At 35.0% G+C, this 21,148-nt stretch overlaps 1 protein-coding gene across 1 annotated transcript in view; it reads left to right on the forward strand.

Moving 5' to 3' along the window:
- The window catches only part of LOC107671929 (multiple epidermal growth factor-like domains protein 6), a 76,002-nt gene that overhangs the window by 21,952 nt on the left and 32,902 nt on the right, over positions 1–21,148 (forward strand). Inside the window, exons 5-11 of the mRNA XM_016464942.1 lie at positions 8,764–8,886; positions 14,911–15,036; positions 18,067–18,189; positions 18,619–18,741; positions 19,827–19,964; positions 20,313–20,435; positions 20,590–20,712. Coding sequence (XP_016320428.1) covers positions 8,764–8,886; positions 14,911–15,036; positions 18,067–18,189; positions 18,619–18,741; positions 19,827–19,964; positions 20,313–20,435; positions 20,590–20,712 — 879 coding nt within the window. The remainder of the gene's footprint in view (positions 1–8,763; positions 8,887–14,910; positions 15,037–18,066; positions 18,190–18,618; positions 18,742–19,826; positions 19,965–20,312; positions 20,436–20,589; positions 20,713–21,148) is intronic.

Genomic DNA, 21,148 nt, shown 5'->3' on the forward strand with positions numbered 1-21,148 from the left:
GGCCCCCCCCAATAAATTATGCCTGCCCCCTCACTTTGTGCGTTCTGGCGCCGACCCTGGACCTTCCTTTCATCTGACTCTCAAAACTCACATGAAAAGAGACGCTTGAATCGTGTCCAGCTGCACCTTTTAAACTCCCCTCAACCTTCATATCCTCTGGAAAAACTGATGCTATGTTGGTTGCATGCTTTCCTTCTTATTTTTCATTACGTATTTCCTTGTCACTTTGGATAGATTCCTGTCTTGTTCAAGATGCAAGATATCTGATACTGCAAGCACATATGCCATGTTTGGACTGGTCAGGCTCTTATTCCATGACTTATTTTGGTTTTGTAAGTCTATACCATGTTTTGTTTAAGTGCAGCGTTTGAGCTTTTCTTTGGTTCCCTTTACCCTCCTATAAAATAGTTTTCCATGTTTTCTCTCAAGGTCCACTGCAATGGACCAACAACATGTCAAAACTAGGGTTATTTGTGACATTTGTATTGCTGTTCAACTTCTGAGCTTTAGAAAAATTGTTGAATTGATGTAAAGACTATTAATAACCAAGGCTCTATAAATCACTGAGCTTATGACAGGAATGACTATATGAGAATTCAAGACCGGGGCTCTTTCATCTTTTTAATAAAATGATCTCATGACAGCTGTAAAGGTGGTTTTATAATCGTGAAAGCCATATTTGACAGGTTATTAAAAAGTTCAGCTTCCTGTTCTTATTTCCTCACTAAAAAATTCAGGAATTGAATTTAAAAGGCATTCTCAGTTAAATTCTGAATGGCGCTCAGCTTTTATACTATTCCCATTCAATGTTGGGTAAGATGCTCTAAAAAAAAAAAAGGAATTAATTACAAGATACTAATTACATCTTCAACAGAGTAATTAGATTACTGTACTAATTACCAAGAAATATTGCATTATTTATTACTTTTTAAATCCCATATCAACCTCAACCAGTTAAACAATATAAGGATAGACATAAAACTATTCTTTTAATTTCAAATAAATAATATAAAATTGCATAAATAATTCTTGAACTGACCAAAGTATTTAAAGGGTGAAGGTTACATTTTAACATTAGATGTTAAATTTTGATGTTAAAACCACTGGTAACACTTTACTATAGCGACCAATTATTAGCATGCCTATTATTACAATATTGGCTGTTTATTACTTATAAAGCACATATTCTACATCCCTAATCCTAACCAATACCTAAACTTTACAACTACCTTAATAACTATTAATAAGCAGCAAATTAGGAGTTTATTGAGGCAAAAGTCGTAGTTAATGGTTTGTTAATAGCGAGAACTGGACCTTAAAGTAAAGTGTGACCAATCCACTCTTGCTTTATATAGAATTGTTCTATAGTCTATACAGTGTTTAAAGCAATTACATCAAAATTAACTGTGTAGTCAAATTACAGAAAAATTAAGAGTAATCCCTTATTTAACTTTTTCAAGGCAAAAGTAATTAAAGTACAGTAAAAATGATTTAGTAATGCAATACACCCAACACTGTTCCCAATGGCCATAATTATTTTATTACAGCTAAGATGAAAAGAAATGCTCAATATAGTAAAAGCAAAAGTGACCAGAATGTCAGCCCAATTTTGAAAGTCTCCACTGTTCACGGTTTTGTTTTGAGGGAATATTTCATACAACATTTGGTAAACTTCTCAGCATCAATGCCTAAGAGAGGAGGAGGGAGGAGCAGAGACAGACAGGAGGGTGGGACTGCGGAGGCCTGCCCTGGACACAGGCGATGGAGACATAATAGGAGAGACAGAGCCACGAGAAACTACATGTCTGTCAATGCCGAGAGAGAGTGAAATTACTTGATTCTGATGCCAGGACACACAGCTTATTTAAATAGCTTCTCAAGCCCACAGCAGCAGTTGTTCTCTCCTATTGCATAATGGACATGCTGAGAGTCTGTTTATCCTGTTTTGTTTGCATGATCTTATTTCTTTCTGTTTGAGTGAGGTCTGTAACACATTGCGCTTGGACAATGCTGTCCGGTTGGCTGAGGTTAGTGCTCATATTTACCTTCTGGACTCAGCTGGTCCCATGTTTGGGTGCTGGAAATACACGTTACCGCTACTATCACAGGAACTGCTACACCTGCTTCAATGGATATCAGGGATACAACACAGGATACCTGGGGGCAGGTGAGTGTTACTGGATTCACTGGTGAACTGATTCCCCTTGGTTAAGGGAATAAACTTTACTGTTATTTAGCATTAGATTTTCATTTTTTTTCTATTTTATTTAGTAGTTTTCATTTTGTTTTTACTACTCGGAGCCAGAATGTGGTGGAACGTATTAGTTTAATGAGTGTGTGAATTCAGAGAAATTCAGAGACAGAACTCAGTCGTGCTGTATGATTTGGTACCGTCTTGGCTGTGACCAAAGAAGCTTCTTTCAGCACTCATAATTCACCGTGAAGGACTGGAGACGATAATGCCTTCACTCCGCTGTGAACAGATGTCAGATGTGTAACAAAACAAGATTGTTTGCCAGATACTATAAGAACGACTAATGTTTTGTTTTCAGTTTTAGGAACCTGCAGCTAATTAAAACTATGTAATTTAGACTACTTGGTCTTTTCAAGTAATATTTCACTTGCAATTTTTAAGTGACAAAGAGTTTAGGCTGTTGAAAAGTCATTTCTAGAGTTGGATTTATGGATTATTGCTTTAAATTGAGGGATTGGGAGTGTAAGGGAGACTGTCAGAACGTAACCAATCACTGGAACATTTTGAGGTTGCTTTACCAGAGTAAACTAACTTCAGCTCAGCATTTGTCATCCTAGAATTCATTACAGTGATACTTTTGATAAAGTAAGAAAATTACTTTTTCTACCATGCCTTTTATTCATTTGGTGAAAATAGGGTCTGTTTTGCATATAAAGAATGATTTCTAATGTGTTTGGGATCAATGAGTTTTAAAATACCCTCAGGGTTACATCTTCTGCACCACCTATGAAGATGACACTAAGGTCATGGAAATCTTTCAGGAGGACAAGAATGTTCCGGCATATAGTTCATTCAACTTCCATTCTTTCTTTCTCTGCCAAATGATGTGAAAGACAAATTGATTTCTGTTAACTGTGGGCAAAACAATTAAAGAAATGAAAGAATCACCAAGGTTGCTTTTGTTTGATCAGAACGATAGTAAAAATAGTAATATTGTGAAATATTATTTTAAATAATTGTTTTCAATTTGATATATTTTTAGATGTAATTTATTTATGTGATGGTAAAGTTGAGTTTTCAGCAGTTATTAATCCCGTCTTCAGTGTCATATGATCTTTCAGAAATCACTCTAATATGTTTTTGTCGAAACTGTAATACATTTTTCAGGATTTTTTAAATGATTTCTTTAAATCTTTAAATTTCTAAAAAGTTTGAAAGAACAGCATTTATTTAACATAGAAATCATTTGTTGAATTATGAATGTCTTTACTGTCAATGCATCCTTACTGAATAAAAGAAAAAAAAAACACTTATTGACCCCAAACTTTCCAACTGTAGTGTATATTGCAAATTCTTGCAGGTAGAATTAGTGGTCTCTTTGACTTAATCGGGGTCTTGTATTTTTAATGTTTGAGGTTCCAAGGTTTCCTTAATGACCTTAAACGGAGAGCTGGACTTGAATGAACGTGCTCCAGGGTAATGCTCTCTTACATGGAATGCAAGATTAAGGAGAAACGTGTTTTGGATTAAAGAGAGGCTGCTTGGCATAATCAGTCTGCAGTCAGAGATGTCCATTATTTTTCATTCCTAAGAATTCCTCTGATCCTCTTTATTTATGAATATCGGACTAACATTTTGCTTCCTGATTTGCTATTTGATGTGCCTTCTTTACTCCAACAATGTGGAAGACAGACTTAGATTCTGGCACCACAGAACTATGCATTTTTAAGCTGCACTTCCCTGGCAAACCGAATATGACGGTCTTCACACAAGCCTGTAATGTTTGTAATACAGGTAGTAATGCAAGATTAAAATGTGGCTCACATCTGTGATATCAAGCCAGATCTTTGCTAAACTTCAAAGCAAAGGTCTGTGATCTCAACTCAGGGTTATCGTGATAAGAAGCAGTTGTTTTTCTAACCTGTAGACCTGAGGAGTTCAAGTTCACATATGTCGTTGGTTTTACCTTCTGATTCAATTGCAGTGTCCCAGCTGTACCTGACATAACTGCAGGACTTTGAGGGCCAAACAACACAACATTTGTTATTTTGGTTGAAATGTGGGTTTCACTATTACCTTGTGCACAGTCTTCTGTGGGATCCAGAAGTCTGAGACCACATTGAAGTTCTGAGATTTTAGCCTGGAAATAAATTGAAAAAGAAATGTCAGGTTCTGTACTTTGTCTGGGTCACTAAGCAAATTTGTGGCATTGATCATGTCAGTGACTCTGTACATTTGGTCAAATGTTTTTGCTTCCATTGAAGCTCAAGATGCTCTTGTGGAAGAACTTGTGGAGTTCATGCAGCTTGAGTGCCGCTGTCATTAAAGCAAATGAGAACTTTTTTTTTTTTAATTTGTCTGACTATTTAATTATTAGCACATAATTAAACTCAATTTCAATGTTTTCCTGCATTCTGTGATGAATTGCAGGGGTCTAGCCCATGGGCTGCTGCTGGCTCCACATCTGTGCTCTTATATGAATTGCTGCATTTTGTAAGTCTCATTTAAAATCTCTCTGTTTATTTACTCTCTGCTGCTGTGAATGGACCACAGTTCCTCCTCTGTCTGAGCTCAGTTTTGCAGTTGTGTACAGCACTCTTGTAATTAAGTTTCCTTCAGGCTTTCCTGGACAGGTGGTCTTGATTACCTTCACAGTATCTTATCATCTTATCTTTATTCATAAAACTTAAAGGAAAACACAGAGTTGAACAATCAAACTCCTTCTTACACCATTTTCTGTCTTCCATTGGTTGGATAAGCAGATAGTCCCACCCCCAATCTCACGCCATTGGTTGAGCCAGTGTTGCTGTGTCAGGCTGGTTGAGATGCTCACACCAAAATAATTTAACAAATGTCTTACTTATAGTTGTTTCTGCATATTAAAGAGGTATTTCATCACTGGCGAGATGGGGTTTCAATAAAAGTTGTCTATGCAGAAAAAATGATTTTTATTTAAACTTTGGTGTTATATGACTAGAGAAAATAGAGAAAAAAGGCTGTGGTAAAAAAAAGGACTTCCACACCTGTGTTACTTGCCGTTTCTTTGTAATTATTTGTGAAATGAACTTGTAATTTTTGAGTGAAAATTGTTTCACTGCCAAATTTTTTCTTCAGTGTACACACTTAATATTTAATGTAAAAAGTCTTCCTATTCACGTCTTTATATTCATGGTGCTATTTTCTCCTCTGTTTATGTCACATCAGGCATGTGTCCCTTGTGTCAGATAATTACTTGTTTGTTCTAAATCAAATATGGATTTCATCTAGTTCTTGGCTGTCTGTTATTACATTCCATTTGCAGTTGTTTGTCTGGCAACAAAACAGAAATTATCCATCATTAGTAACAGTTATTTAAACTACATATTGAAATATTGAAAACCAGCCTATAACCGCTGTATTAACTGTCATCCAAATCTAAACCAGATTTGTTGTTATATGTCATTGTGGTTTAAATAACTAAGAGATAATGTACAGCCAGCCGGTCTGCTCAGCCTGAAGGAGTTTATTTTGGGATAATGACCAGCTGACTGGACGTTATCCCACATATTTCATGGCTTCTTACCAAATAAATAAATATGTGGACATAAAATACTGATTTGAGATTTAAATTTGTAGATTAGCTTTAAGCTTTTGCTAATAACAACAGTCCATAACAAAGAGGAAAATAATCTGCCTAGCAACAAGACACAACATTACAATATTGATTTACTATTATAATAACTATAAATCTGCAATCTAAGATCATTTTTCTGTGGACTAGCATATTTAGCTATAATGTAACATGCCTTCCTCTAGTTTAAGTGCATGGAGCTGAATTATTCCTCACATATTAATCATAGTGGACCTTTAATCTTTGCTCCAGGGCTGTTATTGCACTTAATCAAAGCACTTTCATTAAACAGAACTGCTCAGGGTCAGACGGTCTGTCTAAATGCCTGATTTAAAGTTTTAAGGTTGAGTCTTAATGAGTAAAACCGCTGCAGTCAAGTGGACCATCACTTCCATCTTCCTGGCTAGTGGTATGGTTGCTTGAGATGATCATTTAAGGCATGAAATATAAAAGCTATAATAAAAAGTTTTTATTTATTTATTTTATTTATTTGTTTATTTAGTCATTTAGCAGACGTTTTTATCCAAAGCGACTTACAAATGAGGACAACAGAAGCAATCAATTGTGGTATTAAAACAACTAAAAACAGATCCAAAACTAAAAGCTACAACTTTATAAATAGTACTTATACACATTTAAAAAATAAAGAAATTAAATAAAAATGACAAATGCATACAACAAAATTTCAAAACTTAACATTTAAATGAAAAACAAAAGATAAAGCTAAAAACAATTCAAAATATTAAAGAACAAAAGGTATAGGAGTATAATAATAAAAAAATGTGTATAAAATTAAATTAATTAATTAAAAATTTAATTAAAAATTAAATTTTTATACACATATGATGATCTGAAGGTGAACGGTACATGCTTATATTAACTTAAACCACCTTCACATGCATTAATTCATCACAGGAACGTATTTTATAATAGTATGAGTTCTTGTGGAGTTCAAACTGGAATATTTAATGCATAAATAATCTGATTTCTTTCAATTTATCTCCAAAATATAAGCAGTTATGGAGACACCTCATTATAGTTTGCAGTAACTCATATATATGATCCTCTCCTTGGATTCTTCTGTTTTTGCCATGCATCCAACAGCTAAAAGTCTCTCTGGCTCTACAGTAACTATATTTTAATGTATTGGTATCATTTGTCCTGGAAATAATTCTTGCTTACAGAATATTGGCCATTATGCTCTAAGGAGGTTGAAAAAGTTTGCTTACTTTAAAATACTATTTAGTCCTCCATTCATTTGTCCAAAAAGTTAATCAGCCAATTCATTTATAGATAAAGAGGATTAAAACAAGTACTACAGAAAGTTTTCTCAAGGCTCTTTCACTATATCTCTTGGAAAGATATATAAAACAATAGGACAAGCAGCCCTGTGAAGGGAGTATATGAATGGTAGTTAAAATAAAAAATGAAAATAATGTAATTATTTACACTCAAACCCTTAATGCTCTTAGTTTTCAGTGTAAATTAAAAAAAAAAAACTTTTGGAAGTTTCTTTTTAATAAATCCATATGTGTAATATATTTAAACAATTAATTTCATTTTTATTTTTCTATAACTAACATCGAATTATAATTTAATTTAGATTAATAGTGAAATAGATATGGAAACAAATAACAAATCTACTCTCTGAATCAGTTCCATGTGTATGTTAGTAAGTTCATACTGATATTACAGATCCATATAATATCACTTAAAGCTGACATGAATAAAGTTGCAGCCCACAGCACAGAGCTCATAACTCACTCACTGACACAGTCTGCTGGCATGACAGTTTCTCACCAGCAGGGCTTTCACAGGCCTGCTACAGATCTCTGATGTCTCTTCATCAAGATCATCACTGCACCTGTACTACACCTATCCATAATCTCCCCTCTGCATCTTTTCCTTAAATAGGCTACTCAGAGGATTCCACTGGGTCATGAATGTAAAATGAGTATGAAATGGGAGTAATGAAGGTTAACTATTGCGTCAAACATGCTTGCTTTTCCTTTCAAAGTGTCAGATCTATTCAATCTCACTTTAATATTATGCTGCTGCCATATTTTATGGCAGTGTTTTGACCTTTTAAATGCACCATACATAGTTCTCAAAAATGAATCATGTGTTTCAGCTTGTCAACATTGATCCTTACCTGATCGTTCTGCTTTGGGAAAAGCTCTGTTACTGTAATTAAATTAAGCATTGGCAATACTACTTTAAAGGTCAGGGTGATTGTAAGGCACATGGCCTGAATCAGACAGGACACAAAGAGCTTATTCACCTGAAGATCTTTATAATGTGCAGATTGCATATTTCCACAGTTTCATAAGTGCACTTAAGGTAATAACTTTTTGAATTGCCTACAAGCAGTTTTAAAGGGATAGTTCACCCAAAAAAGTTGTCATCATATATTAATTTTGTCCGTGAAACACAAAAGAGGATGAAAAAATGTTTTAGTGTAATAAATATGTGTGTGTGTGTGTGTGTAAATAACAGGATAATAACCATGCACTAATGTTTTTGTTGTTGTTTTTTTTAAGAAAAATCTAAAAAGATTGGAATAAAATGAATTATTTATTATCTCTGTTTTATTATCCACCTAAATTTATGGATTAAAACTTCATAAAATGTATGATAAATTACAAAATATTGGTTCAGTTTCATCAAAGGACAAAAATTATGACTTAAAACCAAATTTTTTATTTTGATTCAGTGTATTAACGGTATCTGGGCTGCCAGCTATTTATTTTGGAGCTTAGAGAGACTTCAGTTAAAAAGAAACAGAGCAGCATCTGACACAGCAAAATAAATGGTTTTTCATATGTCTTGGAGTGGATAAATTAATTTAGGAAGTTAGAATGACATGCTTTGTTTTCTTAGGTGAATGCTTTGAAAACTTGTGCAAGAGTCAAACCACATTCTAACTTGTGGCCTCGTGTGTCTGCTTTTTGCTCCTCAGATATTGATGAGTGCCAGGTTCACAACGGGGGCTGCCAGCATAGGTGTGTGAACACCAGAGGCTCGGTCTACTGCGAGTGCAACCCGGGGTTTCGTCTGCACATTGACGGCCGCACCTGCATAGGTGAGTTGTTCGGGGGTCGAGAGAGGTCACTGACAGACTGGCCTGCATCCAAAGGTTTAGAGACTGTAATCATCACGGCCTTTTCTTTAAAGCTAGCAGGGGTCCCCACCTTGAGCTCTGTGTATGAGGGGGAATCAAAGAGCCTCTTGTTTTCTTAATAGTGGAATGTTTGCTACTGTTCTGTACTCTACGAGTCTTGTCATGGTGAGTTTGTGATGGACCTTTGAGATAGACCAGACCAGGACCCAACTGTTCTCTTGCCAGGCCCGTTATCAAACCATCACATCCATCTATTTAAATGTGACTGTGGTGTAGAAGGTGTTTTCAGTTTTCAAAGAAAAGACCCTGTGGGAATAAAAAGTTCTTGCAAGCATATCAATTTAGCTAATGGTGTTTGTGTAGGGGTTTTGTTTTTGAAATATGTGGCGATAATAAAAACCATTCCAGAGCTCAGGAATTTCTTTATAGAAACTTTTGAAAACATTAAATCAACATAGTAAATAAAAATTACGAATGAGGATTCCAGTCAAATACCTTCTTCAAAGCCAATGCCATGCCACACAATGAGCCCTGTGCTTCATCTTCCAGCTGGGAAGCCACATGTCAGCTGAAAAAGACTTTCATTTGGACATGATTTGGAAATGTTATAGCTTTTTTCCCTTGTAATATGGTTATAATCTTGGGGTTTTCTGTGTGCGCTCATGGGGTGAAATGTTTCATTGGGACTCTTGGCTCTGAGATTTGCCAGTTTACTTCCAAACATCGAGTTTTATTTGTGTAAAGTACATGAAATTCTATCAGATTACTGAATAAATCATTAAAGGAATGTGAAATGGCATCAGATTATTCAATAGCGTCTGTGATATGCTGTTCGTTACCATAGAATACTTTCAACAAGCAAATAACAAGACAGACAGTGGAAGTCTATGGTACTGCTGCAGTGTTGTTTTAGTGTTTTTTAAAATATATACTCTTATAGTATTTATTTATATTTCGAATTAGCTTTTAATTTATATTTGAAGTTTTCATTTGAACTTCAGTTTAAGTTTTAGTAATTTAGTAATTTTTTTTTTAATATTCCTATTTAGATATAATTTATTTTTATATTAGTTTTAGTAATCTTAGTATTTAAAATTAGTTCAGTTAGTTTTTCACGTTTCAGTTTATCGTCTAATATTTATATTTTATTTGATTTCAGCTTTATTTCAATTTAGTTTTAAAAATAACAACACTGAATTGCTGTTGTATTTACTAAAAAACAAGTCAGATTTTTTCTGTCATAATCAACTGCATGTCACATATTCTAATGATTGAGCTCAACTTGTATTGAACCTATAACATTCTTTTCAATTTCCAAGGCAGTTTGACCTGAAAAAAAGCAAATTACATTTATATTCCAGATGCATTCTGGGATCTGTTTATCATCTAATATTGATATTTTATTTGATTTCATCTTTATTTCAGTTTAGTTTTAACAATAATAGCACTGAAATGCTGTTGTATTTACTAAAAAAAAAAAAAAAATCTAGAACATTCTTTTCAATTTCCAAGGCAGTTTGACATGGAAAAAAGCAAATGACATTTATATTCCAGATGCATTCTGGGATCTGTTCACTTTGCTGAGAGTCTGAGCAGCGTTGCCGTTCATTCTGTTTTAGCTGAATCAGCAGCTAAATGTTTACCTTCCCAAGAGAGCTCCAGTCAGGCTTCAGGCTCGTTTATCAGTTTTTTCCGCTATCAACCCAACTCTTCTGTAGAACCACAATCTGAACCAAAGCTGAGTGGGATGGAACACACTACTAGAATAAACCAGAAACAGATGCCACTAATTAATCAGTGAGGGTTTTATCCAGGATCATTTGGTTTTGGTTAACAGTCATTTGAGAAGTAGGTAATCTTGCTGATACTTCATGCCAGAAGCTTATTAAGTTGTGAGTAATGACCGACAGGTAAAACCTTAATTATTTTTAATTCATCCAAGGATTTTCTGCCAAAAGAAATATTATCATTATCCTTTAGACACAGTCTCATAATGTAAAGATTTTTCAGTTTTTTCAACCGCTTTCCCACTACACTTTTCCAAAAACTTATCCTGTTTCAAGAAATTATCACTTTTATTTGATAATTTATTTAAAAAGAGAGACAATTATCTCATTATATGATTTTATATGACATTTCTTAAATATGTTTTGGAGAGTGTGCAAATATTATATGGAAGGATTTTTGAGGACAGACAGCTCACTCCTCCACAATGACGATGACTGATATGCCTGTTATGACAGTATATATTTAGTCTCAATGCTGAAATATAGACTGTTCATGGCTTAAGATTTGTGGTTTGGAGTATTATACGCCTTGTGATGGTGAGACATTTTAACAGTGATCCTATATATACTGTAAGTGCGATTGTGACTGTCATTGGATTTTTTTGTGTGTGTCAGTGTCAGTTAGGGGCATGGTTATCTGAAATATATTATTCCAAAACGATTGACTGGTGTGAATTTTTATTATTATTTTTTTTCAAATAAATGTTCAGCAGTCTCTATTGAAGGTTATATAGAATACACTTAAAAATAGTTAAAATATGTATAGACGTTGTGATCAGAATGTCTTTCCATCTAAAAGTAATAAGTACTTAAACATGTCATAGACATACAGTACTGTTCAAAGGTTTGGATCAAGATTTACAGAACATGATAAACTTTTAAGTCTTTTTAGCTTTAATTTTTGTGTGCGTTCAGATGGGAAATAGTTCCTATATATCCTACAACACGATTAATTGTTTTTTTCACTTCAAAGCTTACTTCATGAAAAAAAATGCATGAAACTGATCAGAAAGATATTTATGTTCTTACAAAAGTTTACAATTTCAAATAATTATTATTGTATTCATCAAAAAAATATAAATACAAATATTCTTGCAAAATGTTAACAAAAAAAAATCATGCTAAAATATTAAGCAACAATGTGTAATGAGAAATGTTTCTTAAGCATAAAAAATGATTTCTGAAGGATCATGTGACACTGAAGACTTGAAAAAAAAATACAGCTTTGCCTCAGGAATAAATTACATTATACATTTGTAATAAAAGAATTAAATACAATTGAAAATTGTTATTTTTAAATTGTAATATTATTTCATTATATTGTTTTACTGTTTTACAAAACAGTATAATAATGCAAACAAATATTGCAGCCTTGGTGAGCATAAGAGACTTTCAAAAACCTTAAAAAATCGAAATAACCTGTAGTAAGCCTAACCTACAAACCTGAGTCATTTAGAAAACAAAACAAAACATGCAGTTCTTCTCTTGGATATGTTTTACTTGCTATTTATTTAGTGCCTCAAATAAAACTTTTTTAAGGATTTGATGCAAAATATAGTGATTATTTGAGCCTCAGAAGCACTTGTATTAACAACTGTATTAACGGCAGCACAACAGCATACTTGCAGAGAGAGCCTCTGTGAAGACTGACATTTTTGAGTGCAGAATTGACTGAATGAGACTACATTAACTGTACAGTGTGTTTATCTGGAGCTCAGCTGTAATCTTTGTCTGACCCGGTTTGATGAAAGAGGAAAAGGGTGGAGAAGACAGACTGAAAGGTCACTGAAAGGTCGCTGACAATAGGACATCATCCGCCCCCCGCTACATCATTAGAAACGAGATAATGAAAGAGTGAATGCTCCAGTCTTTAACCTGAAATCTTACACACCTCAGGATTTACTCCAAAGGCATCTTTGCTAGGCATTCAAGATCTAAGATTACACATTACAGGTTCCTGGTCATTCAGAGTGTATTCAATGTCGGTTATCAACCACAAACATTCACGCTCACCGTTCCCTTATCACCACACCAGATGGCTTTTAAATAGCGCAGAACAAAGCTATTTAGTGGTATTTTACTGAATATTATGATAGGTTTCCGTCCTGAGATGACTATCCTTTTTGAAAAACAGAAGAACGGCGACATCGCCAAGCATCACAATCCAAACACTTGAGTACGATGAGAGACTGTTTGTTTTTCCATCAAAGCTTCATTTCAGTCATCTGAGAAAAAAAGGTCAGTTTGCAGTGAACTGTTTTCACTAAATGATTCAGCTTCTGAAAATAATTGCTCGGTATTATTTTGGATGATTAGTGAAGAATGCTTTCGACAGGACTGTTCAATGATTGTTCCACATTTATATTTATTTAAAGAGTGGATATTGAAATCTACTAATAAAATACACTAATTGTAATAAAAGTGGAAAATAAAATCTACACGCTTTCATTGAAATAACAGTTTTTATTCATGTAAAAGCTAAAATTGATTCATATCAGACCTTGATGTAATATTCAGCAGGTTACAGCATTGCATAAAAGCAAGCAAACTGGACATTATGTTCAAAGATAAACTGTCAAGTCAAATGAAGTAGATAATAAATGAATAAATTGAGCTGTGGTGGTCATGTTATGAGCTTCTTGTCTTTAGCAGGGCCAGGTGCTTGGTTATGACATAAGGAAATTAAAAAAATATATATAAACATGTTTTTGTGCAAAACTACTGCCTTCTGCCAGAAAGCTGCCAGAAAGTTAAATAATGATACACCAAATCCCACAGTCTGCTGAAACAGAAACTGTTTAAAAAAAGAAAGATCAGTGTCCAGGAATGGCGTTGGTGTCAGTGGACAGGCTTCAGATCTGTAACAAATCTGTGAACTGACCCACACCAGACTGTGAACTGGAAGTCTTCTTGCAATTTGAACTTTTCTGCAAGAAAAAGAAAATCCAGATGTGCTACATTGACAGAGTCCAATATAAACAGAATTACTGATATAATTAAAGCCAAAGGTGCTACCACAAAGTATTATATAAAGTGAGTGCACTCTTATGCAAACAAAGTACTGACAGTTCTTAATTATTTTCTTCCAAGAATAATACAATTGTTTTTCAGTTTAATGTCTTACGCTGCAAGGTCTAATTAGAGTGTAAAAAAAGCCTGACAGAATTTGCTTGAATTTTAATTCATAGAATTTCATTCATTATGTGTGTGTAAAAGACAAATAAGTGATCATAATGTAAATATACTATATATAAATGTGTGTGTGGGGAGTCTTGATTTTCTATCCTGGTGGGGACTTAGACCTGAATACACACCAACTCTTGGAGACTCGTGTCACCGTGGGGACCTAAATTGAGGTCCCCATGGGTAAACAAGCTTATAAAATCATACAGAATTAGTTTTTTTTGAGAATGTAAAATCGCAGAAAGTTTCCTGTGAGGGGTTAGTTTAGGTGTAGGGTGATAGAATATACAGTTTGTACAGCAGAAAACCCATTATGCCTATGGAGAGTCCCCACAAGGATAGTAAACCAGACATGTGGTGTGTGTGTGTGTGTGTGTGTGCACTGTGCATGTGTAAATGTATCATACACTGCCGTTCAAAAGTTTGAGAACAGTGTTTTTTTTTTTAAAGATGTCTCTTATGCTCATAAAGGAGGCATTCATTTGATCAAGCATACAGAAAAAAACCCCAATAATACTGTGAAATATTATTGCAAAAAAAAAAAAAACGGTTTTCTGTTTTAATATACTTTAATTTATTCCTGTGATGTCAAAGCTGAATTTTCATCAGCCATGACTCCAGACTTCAGTGTCACATGATACTTCAGAAAACATTCTAATATACTGATTTATTATCAGTGTTGGAAGCAGTTTTTACTGCTTAATATTTTTTGGAGCCTGTAATACTTTTTTTTATTTTTTTTTAAGGATTCTTGTATAAAAGGTCAAAAACAACAGCATTTATTCAAAATAGAGAGAATTGTTTGTAACAATGTACACTACCGTTCAAAAGTTTGGGGTCAGTACATTTTTTTCTTTCTTTCCTTTTTGAAAGAAATTAATGCTTTTATTCAGCAATGATGTGCTAAATTGATAAAAAGTGATAGTAAAGACTTATATTGTGTATAAACACACTTTTTTTTGAACAGTGAATGGCTCTTAACAGTCATTTCTTTTATTCCTTATTCCTCCTTCAGCTGTCCTATCCTGTGCAGTGAATAATGGAGGCTGTGAGCATGAATGTGTCCAACTTTCTCCAGTTCACTTCCAGTGCCGCTGCAGACGTGGGTCCCAGCTCACAGCTGATAGAAAGCGCTGCAGACGTGAGTCTTTCTCTTCATTTATCTAAATTAGACATTTAACAGCGGCTTGTCTTAATTGTGCTCTGTTTTGTTGAGTTTGCAAGAAATGTAAGAAAGTCTACCAAAATTAACATCAAATGATGCTTTGTTTGCTGTTTCAAAATAGCAAGCCTCCATGTTCAACTTACCGTAACAGTTAATGTTGTTGTTTTACTTAGCTTCATGTTTTGTATAGTAATCTTAATAGTTTAGTACAGTACTTTACAGTACAGTAATCAGAAGTCATATATCATTCAGTATGTTTTGGATCCTAGTGCTAACCAGTCTGGACCAGTATACTGTAGAAGTTCATGATGGTCAAAGCCGGTCGTTTCAGCAGGGTGTAAGCAGTTATTTTTGTTGCTTATTTAAACTCTTTACCTTCTGAAAGTTCTGTTATGTTCATGATGTCGTCCATAAAATGTCCCGGCAGTGCATATCACATGCTGTTAGTCAAAGAGCATGCTGACGAGAGGATGAAAGTAGGAAAAGCTTTGGTCTAAGGCTATGTCATAAAGTCAGTATGTAGCTCTTGGAAGTATGGATGGAAGGGTTCTTGGCAGAAAGGTGGAAGCTAAAGAAAGTGATCAACATCTCTAAAACCCAGATGTGCTGTTTTCTCAGAGATACCCTTGACCCTTGACTTGTATACTTTGACTTGGTGTCTTAAATCACAAATGACAAACTTTAGACTGAACTTGTATACTTTCAAAAAGTGGTACAGCTCAAAATCAGTTCAGTCATTCTTGAGAAGTGGGACAAAACAGGGTGCAAAATTGAAAAAATAAGACCTTGTACTCAGACAAATGAAACTACATTTATGTATCTTATATGTACTAAGCTACTGAGCTATGCTTTGATACAACCTCCCAACTTTTCTCTTTTTTAACAAAATGTGCTTTTTTACCGTGGACTGTGTAATATAATTTCAACTTTATCTTTAACAGCATTCAAGATATTTTTAACATTTCAAAACACATTCTCGTGTTAGCAGACAGATTACACTTTCACATGTAACCAACAATTTTTGTCCCACGTCTCAAGAATGACTGAGTTACTAACCTTAATAACAGGGTCAAGGATTCCAGTAACTATGAACTTGAAAACAGACCTCAGTTAGTGCAGTGTGAGTCACTTGAACAGCAATATCTGAAACCGCTGTGCATTTTGGCTTGCTTTAAATAGCTGTTTTCACAGAGAAACACTTATATTATTCAGACTACAGCATCATCATCTTGGCGAACACTGTGTCAATTCCAGCGTGTCTGCCAAAATTCACATTCACTGTACACAGCCCCACAGATCCAATGTCCTGACACTTACCAGAGCCAATTGTTCCCCTATGAAGTGTTACCACTGAGAGTTAGGTGAAGACAAGGGGAAAGAACAAGGGACAGAGAGAATGTGTGTCTTATTGTGTAACTAGTATCTCTTTGACATTGACAAAAACATGCTAGCATCTGTGTGTGTTCATGAGAGAGCAGTGCAATTCAGCAAATGGATAACATTGCAATTAAACTGTTTTCATACTGTTGTGATCAAAGTACAGATGAGTCCTGGGACAAAAGTCTCTGTGCTAGTTTAATATTTAGACAGTCCTTAAAACACTATGGCTGTGCAATGCTACAGCGATGGTAATACCATAGTACATTGATTTGTAGCATGGTTAGGGATGATAAATAATTGTACAATTTAACTGCAAATTGTTATTTTTCTGGTTATTTACCTATAGTAAATCGGATGTCTTGTACATTTGTGTTAAAAAATAAGGTATAAGAGTACTGATATTCAGACAAACATGATTGTGAAACTGCTTTTATACAACAGTTAAATAAACAAGACGTTAATATTGAGTAACTTCGATTCAGTATTGTTAATTGTTAATTTTTAGATGCATTTTGCCTGTTCCCTTTTTTGACCCGCCAGTAAAAAAAGAGTTCAACATGGAGCCAAAACAGAATTTAAAAGTTATACGCATCTCTGAGCAAGATACAGTAATGGCGTTACTAAGTGAATTTGTGATTTTGAACAAATCACTTAAACGAATGATTCAATGACTCTTAAAGACAGTAGCTGTGTCCAAAATCACATGCAGTCTGAGTATACTATATCTGATGAAGAGCTTACTTTGAAAACTGTAAAAAAGTATGTACTATATAGTTTAAAATGAATTCCTGATGTACTACGTTCGTCGTCATGTTGTCACATGACCGACAGCATCAGTTGCTTACTTCATGAGATAGTAGTGTTAATCAGATGCACATTTTAGAATCATACTACTCTTTTCACATACTGTTTTTCATCTACTATAGGCATATTTGGACAATGGGAGCCATTTGTTCCATTCCTTAATAAATCAGTGTCGAATGAATCGGTTGAGCTAATGAATCAGTTATTCACTCATAAAAACAGTCACTTGTTGCCACCTACTGGCGTAATATGTAAATTGCAGAAATAATCACTGTTAAATCCCAACCACTGGAATGCACAAAAACAGTGAAAAGTATATCAATGAATATCATATTCATAGTATTTACATGGTACTCCAAGTACTTCTAAAAGTCATGCAATTACCAGGGTACTATTAGTACTTAGTTAATGTGTATTTTTCTTTGGTTTTAAACAGTTCATATGACCCAGATTTGCTCCCCCAAATCTATAAAAACGTGCTGAAAAGTAAGTTTATGGCTGATATAAACCTGACATTATTTGTTGCTCTCCAAGTGCAGTATATGACGCCATACGTTTTTCTTTTCTTATTTCTAAAATCTGTCCTCCAAAGTGTCTCAAAACTGCATTGTATATGTATGATGTGTTTTATGTCGTAATGTGACTGAGGCAACAAAGCTGGCCAGGGAAGTATGGGAATTCAGATAGAGAAAGTCTGCAGAAATTATGTATGTGTAGCCTATTACATGGATTGTGTTGACAAGATAATGAGAGTTTGTATGCGTGAGGGAGACAGCCAGTGAAATTACTTATAAGATCTGACTTTAACGGCATGTGTTTCAGTGAGGAACCCATGTGCGGAGAGGAATGGCGGCTGCGTGCACTTATGTCGCAGTGATGGCGGTCATGCTGTGTGCAGCTGTCACCAAGGCTTCATGCTGGCCCCGGACCAGAAGAACTGTGAAGGTAAAAGCTTCTGACAGCAGCAGTGAAGGGCTTTTCCACTGCGCTAGGGTTCAGTTACACTGTCATGGAAAGTCTCTCATCTGCTGGATCCTCTTTTTCCAAAGTTTTTAAAGAAGTTTCTTTCCCATGGTGTGAGAACAGTGGAAGCACTGTGTTTGATTAGACGGCTGAAAGCTGTAGAACATGGTTCATCTTCTCAGTGAGACAGTGAGCAGAGATTTCCACTCTGAAGTCCATGATGGAACCTGTTAGCGCTTGAGAGGTTGCACTCATTGATTTTCATTTAAGTGATTGTAAGAGGCAGAAATTTCTGTTTGTCTGACTAAAAGTGACTCAACAAATCCAGAGTGGGATTCTCATCTAATTAGATGTCTGTATAAATAGAAAAAGGCGACATGTCATCAGTAACTTGTAATTGGTGTGTTTCAGATGTCGATGAGTGTGAAACAGGATTGGCAGCGTGTGCTCACAGTTGCCGGAACACTCCGGGCTCCTTCTCATGCATCTGCAATCCAGGATACGAGCTGGGCTCTGATGGCAGGAAATGCTACCGTGTGTTACCTTAAACTTAATTACGGTTCAGAGAAGCACAGAAACATACAACAGTGGTCCCAAAAAGTAGGGATTGGTGGATCAAGTGTGAAATATTGATACTTTCGTTAACTACATTGGTTATTGGTTAACTACACAACCATTAAAGTTTGGGGTTGGTAAGTATCATGTTTAATGTTTTTGAAAGAACTCTTTATGCTTACCAAGGCTGCATTTAGTTGATCAAAAATACAATAAAAACAAAATATTGTGAAATAATTTTACAGTTCAAACCTACTGTTTTCTGTTTGAGTGTATTTTAAAATGTAATTTATTCCTGTGATGGCAAAGCTGAATTTTCAGCAGACATTAATCCAGTCTTCAGTGTCACAATGATTTAGAAATCATTCCAATATGCTGACATGGTGTTCCAGAAACATTATTATCGTCAATGTAAATATCAGTATTTTTGTGCAAACAGTGATTTTTAAAGAGGAATTCAAAAGAACAGCATTCATTTGAAATGTGAATCTTGTAACATTATCGATGTCTTTAATGTCACTTTGATCAATTTAATGCATCCTTGTGGAATAAAAGCATTAGTTTCTTTCAAATCTTACTAACCCCAAACCTTTGAATGGTAGTATATATTATTTGTTTAGCAATAAAATAGATAATGAGTGACAAAAATTAGTAGTAAATAATGTTAGGATAGAAACTGTTTCTTATCTGAACGCACAAAACTTCTGAAAGACGAGCTTAGAAGTACTGTACATTATCTGCTTATTTTATGGGTACGTGATATATAAATAAATGGGCATGATTTTAGTTTAGTTTAGTTTTTTGTTGAGGAGAAAACCTTGAACCTATAACAGTACTTTTAGTATTGGTATCAGCGATATTGGCCTTGCACTTGAAATTGGATTATTAACTACAATGATATGGTCCATTAACATTTGACAACCAAAACGTGTCCAACAAAATCAATTTTGAAGTAAATGACACATAGTTAGTGTTTTTATTATCTAATACAATGACATTCATGCTACTGTATGTTCATAATAATTTTTGAACACTTGTTCCTTTTTATTATTGACTGTCTGTAGGTATTGAAATAGAGATCGTTAATAGTTGTGACTCAGATAACGGTGGCTGTTCACACCACTGTCAGCATGACACACTTGGACCCGTCTGCAGCTGTAACCAGGGTTATCAGCTTGTGGAGGACCGCAAAACCTGTTTGGGTGAGTGTGCAGGTGTACAGACAGATACATAAATAAGTTTTACAGAATAACTCCAATGAAATCCATCTCTTGGATTCAGTGTACATCCAGCTGCACTGATAAATCTTTAAAATCATCATTCCTCAAACAATATTAATGACTATTTCCTGCAAAAGCAAATGTCAGCCAGCTGGATCTCAGCAGTTGTAGGTCTTGTGTTTTTCTGGCTGTGCCCTGAAGGTTCTCTCAAAATATTGACCTCTCTTCATAACTGGAAATGTGCTTATATAAATACTCGGTCTACAGAGTCCTAATACACGCCGATGGCTCGTGGCCTCGCTTCCTGTACTGCTTTTGTTTTTGCTTTAGATCTGGAAGAATGTGAGGAGGGAACTTCATGCTGTGAGCAGGACTGCACAAACTACCCCGGAGGTTATGAGTGCTACTGCAGGGCAGGATACAGACTCAACGCTGATGGATGTGGATGTGACGGTACTTCACAACCTGTTTACTGCTGATTGACTCTTAAAGAAGACCAAGGAGACATATCAGTTACTGGCAATGTGCTGTAATAATAAACAGCACTAGATACATCACAGTGCAGTCACGTTGTATAAAGAGTGTTGTGTTTTCCACTGGTGTCTAGATGTGGATGAGTGTCTGTCTGATAATGGGGGCTGTGAGCACACGTGTCAGAACACAGCTGGCTCCTATCACTGCTTCTGTGAGTTTGGAAACCGGCTTGCTGAAGACAGACACTCCTGTATTCGTAAGTACACCATGGGGGGCACAGTGGATATCAGTTATTGTATGTGGTGTGCATTAGGATTGCTTTATACACAGCTTTCTAGAATACCTGATCCTGATTGGTCAATCACAACATTCTGTGGTCAGATCTGTAATGATTAATGTACAGCCATCTGGCCATTATTGCAAAATAAACACAATGTGTTGCATCACTTAGATTGTAAAGGGTTATGTTTGTGATAACAATCAGCTGTCTATACATTATCTGTTATTTCATGGGTGCTTAAAAAATAAGTATTTTATTTTATTTTGTTTGAGTAGAAAGAGACTGTTAAAGCACAGTATAAACATATAAACAGTTTATAAACAGTCAAATAAATAGTTGAGGGTGACCTCAGAATACAGACCAGTCAGAGTCAGATCTTCCAGACCACTATGTACCAGTAATAATTTTGTAA

This window comes from Sinocyclocheilus anshuiensis, unplaced genomic scaffold, assembly GCF_001515605.1.
Source record: "Sinocyclocheilus anshuiensis isolate Anshui unplaced genomic scaffold, SAMN03320099.WGS_v1.1 scaffold1053, whole genome shotgun sequence".
NCBI lineage: Eukaryota > Metazoa > Chordata > Actinopteri > Cypriniformes > Cyprinidae > Sinocyclocheilus > Sinocyclocheilus anshuiensis.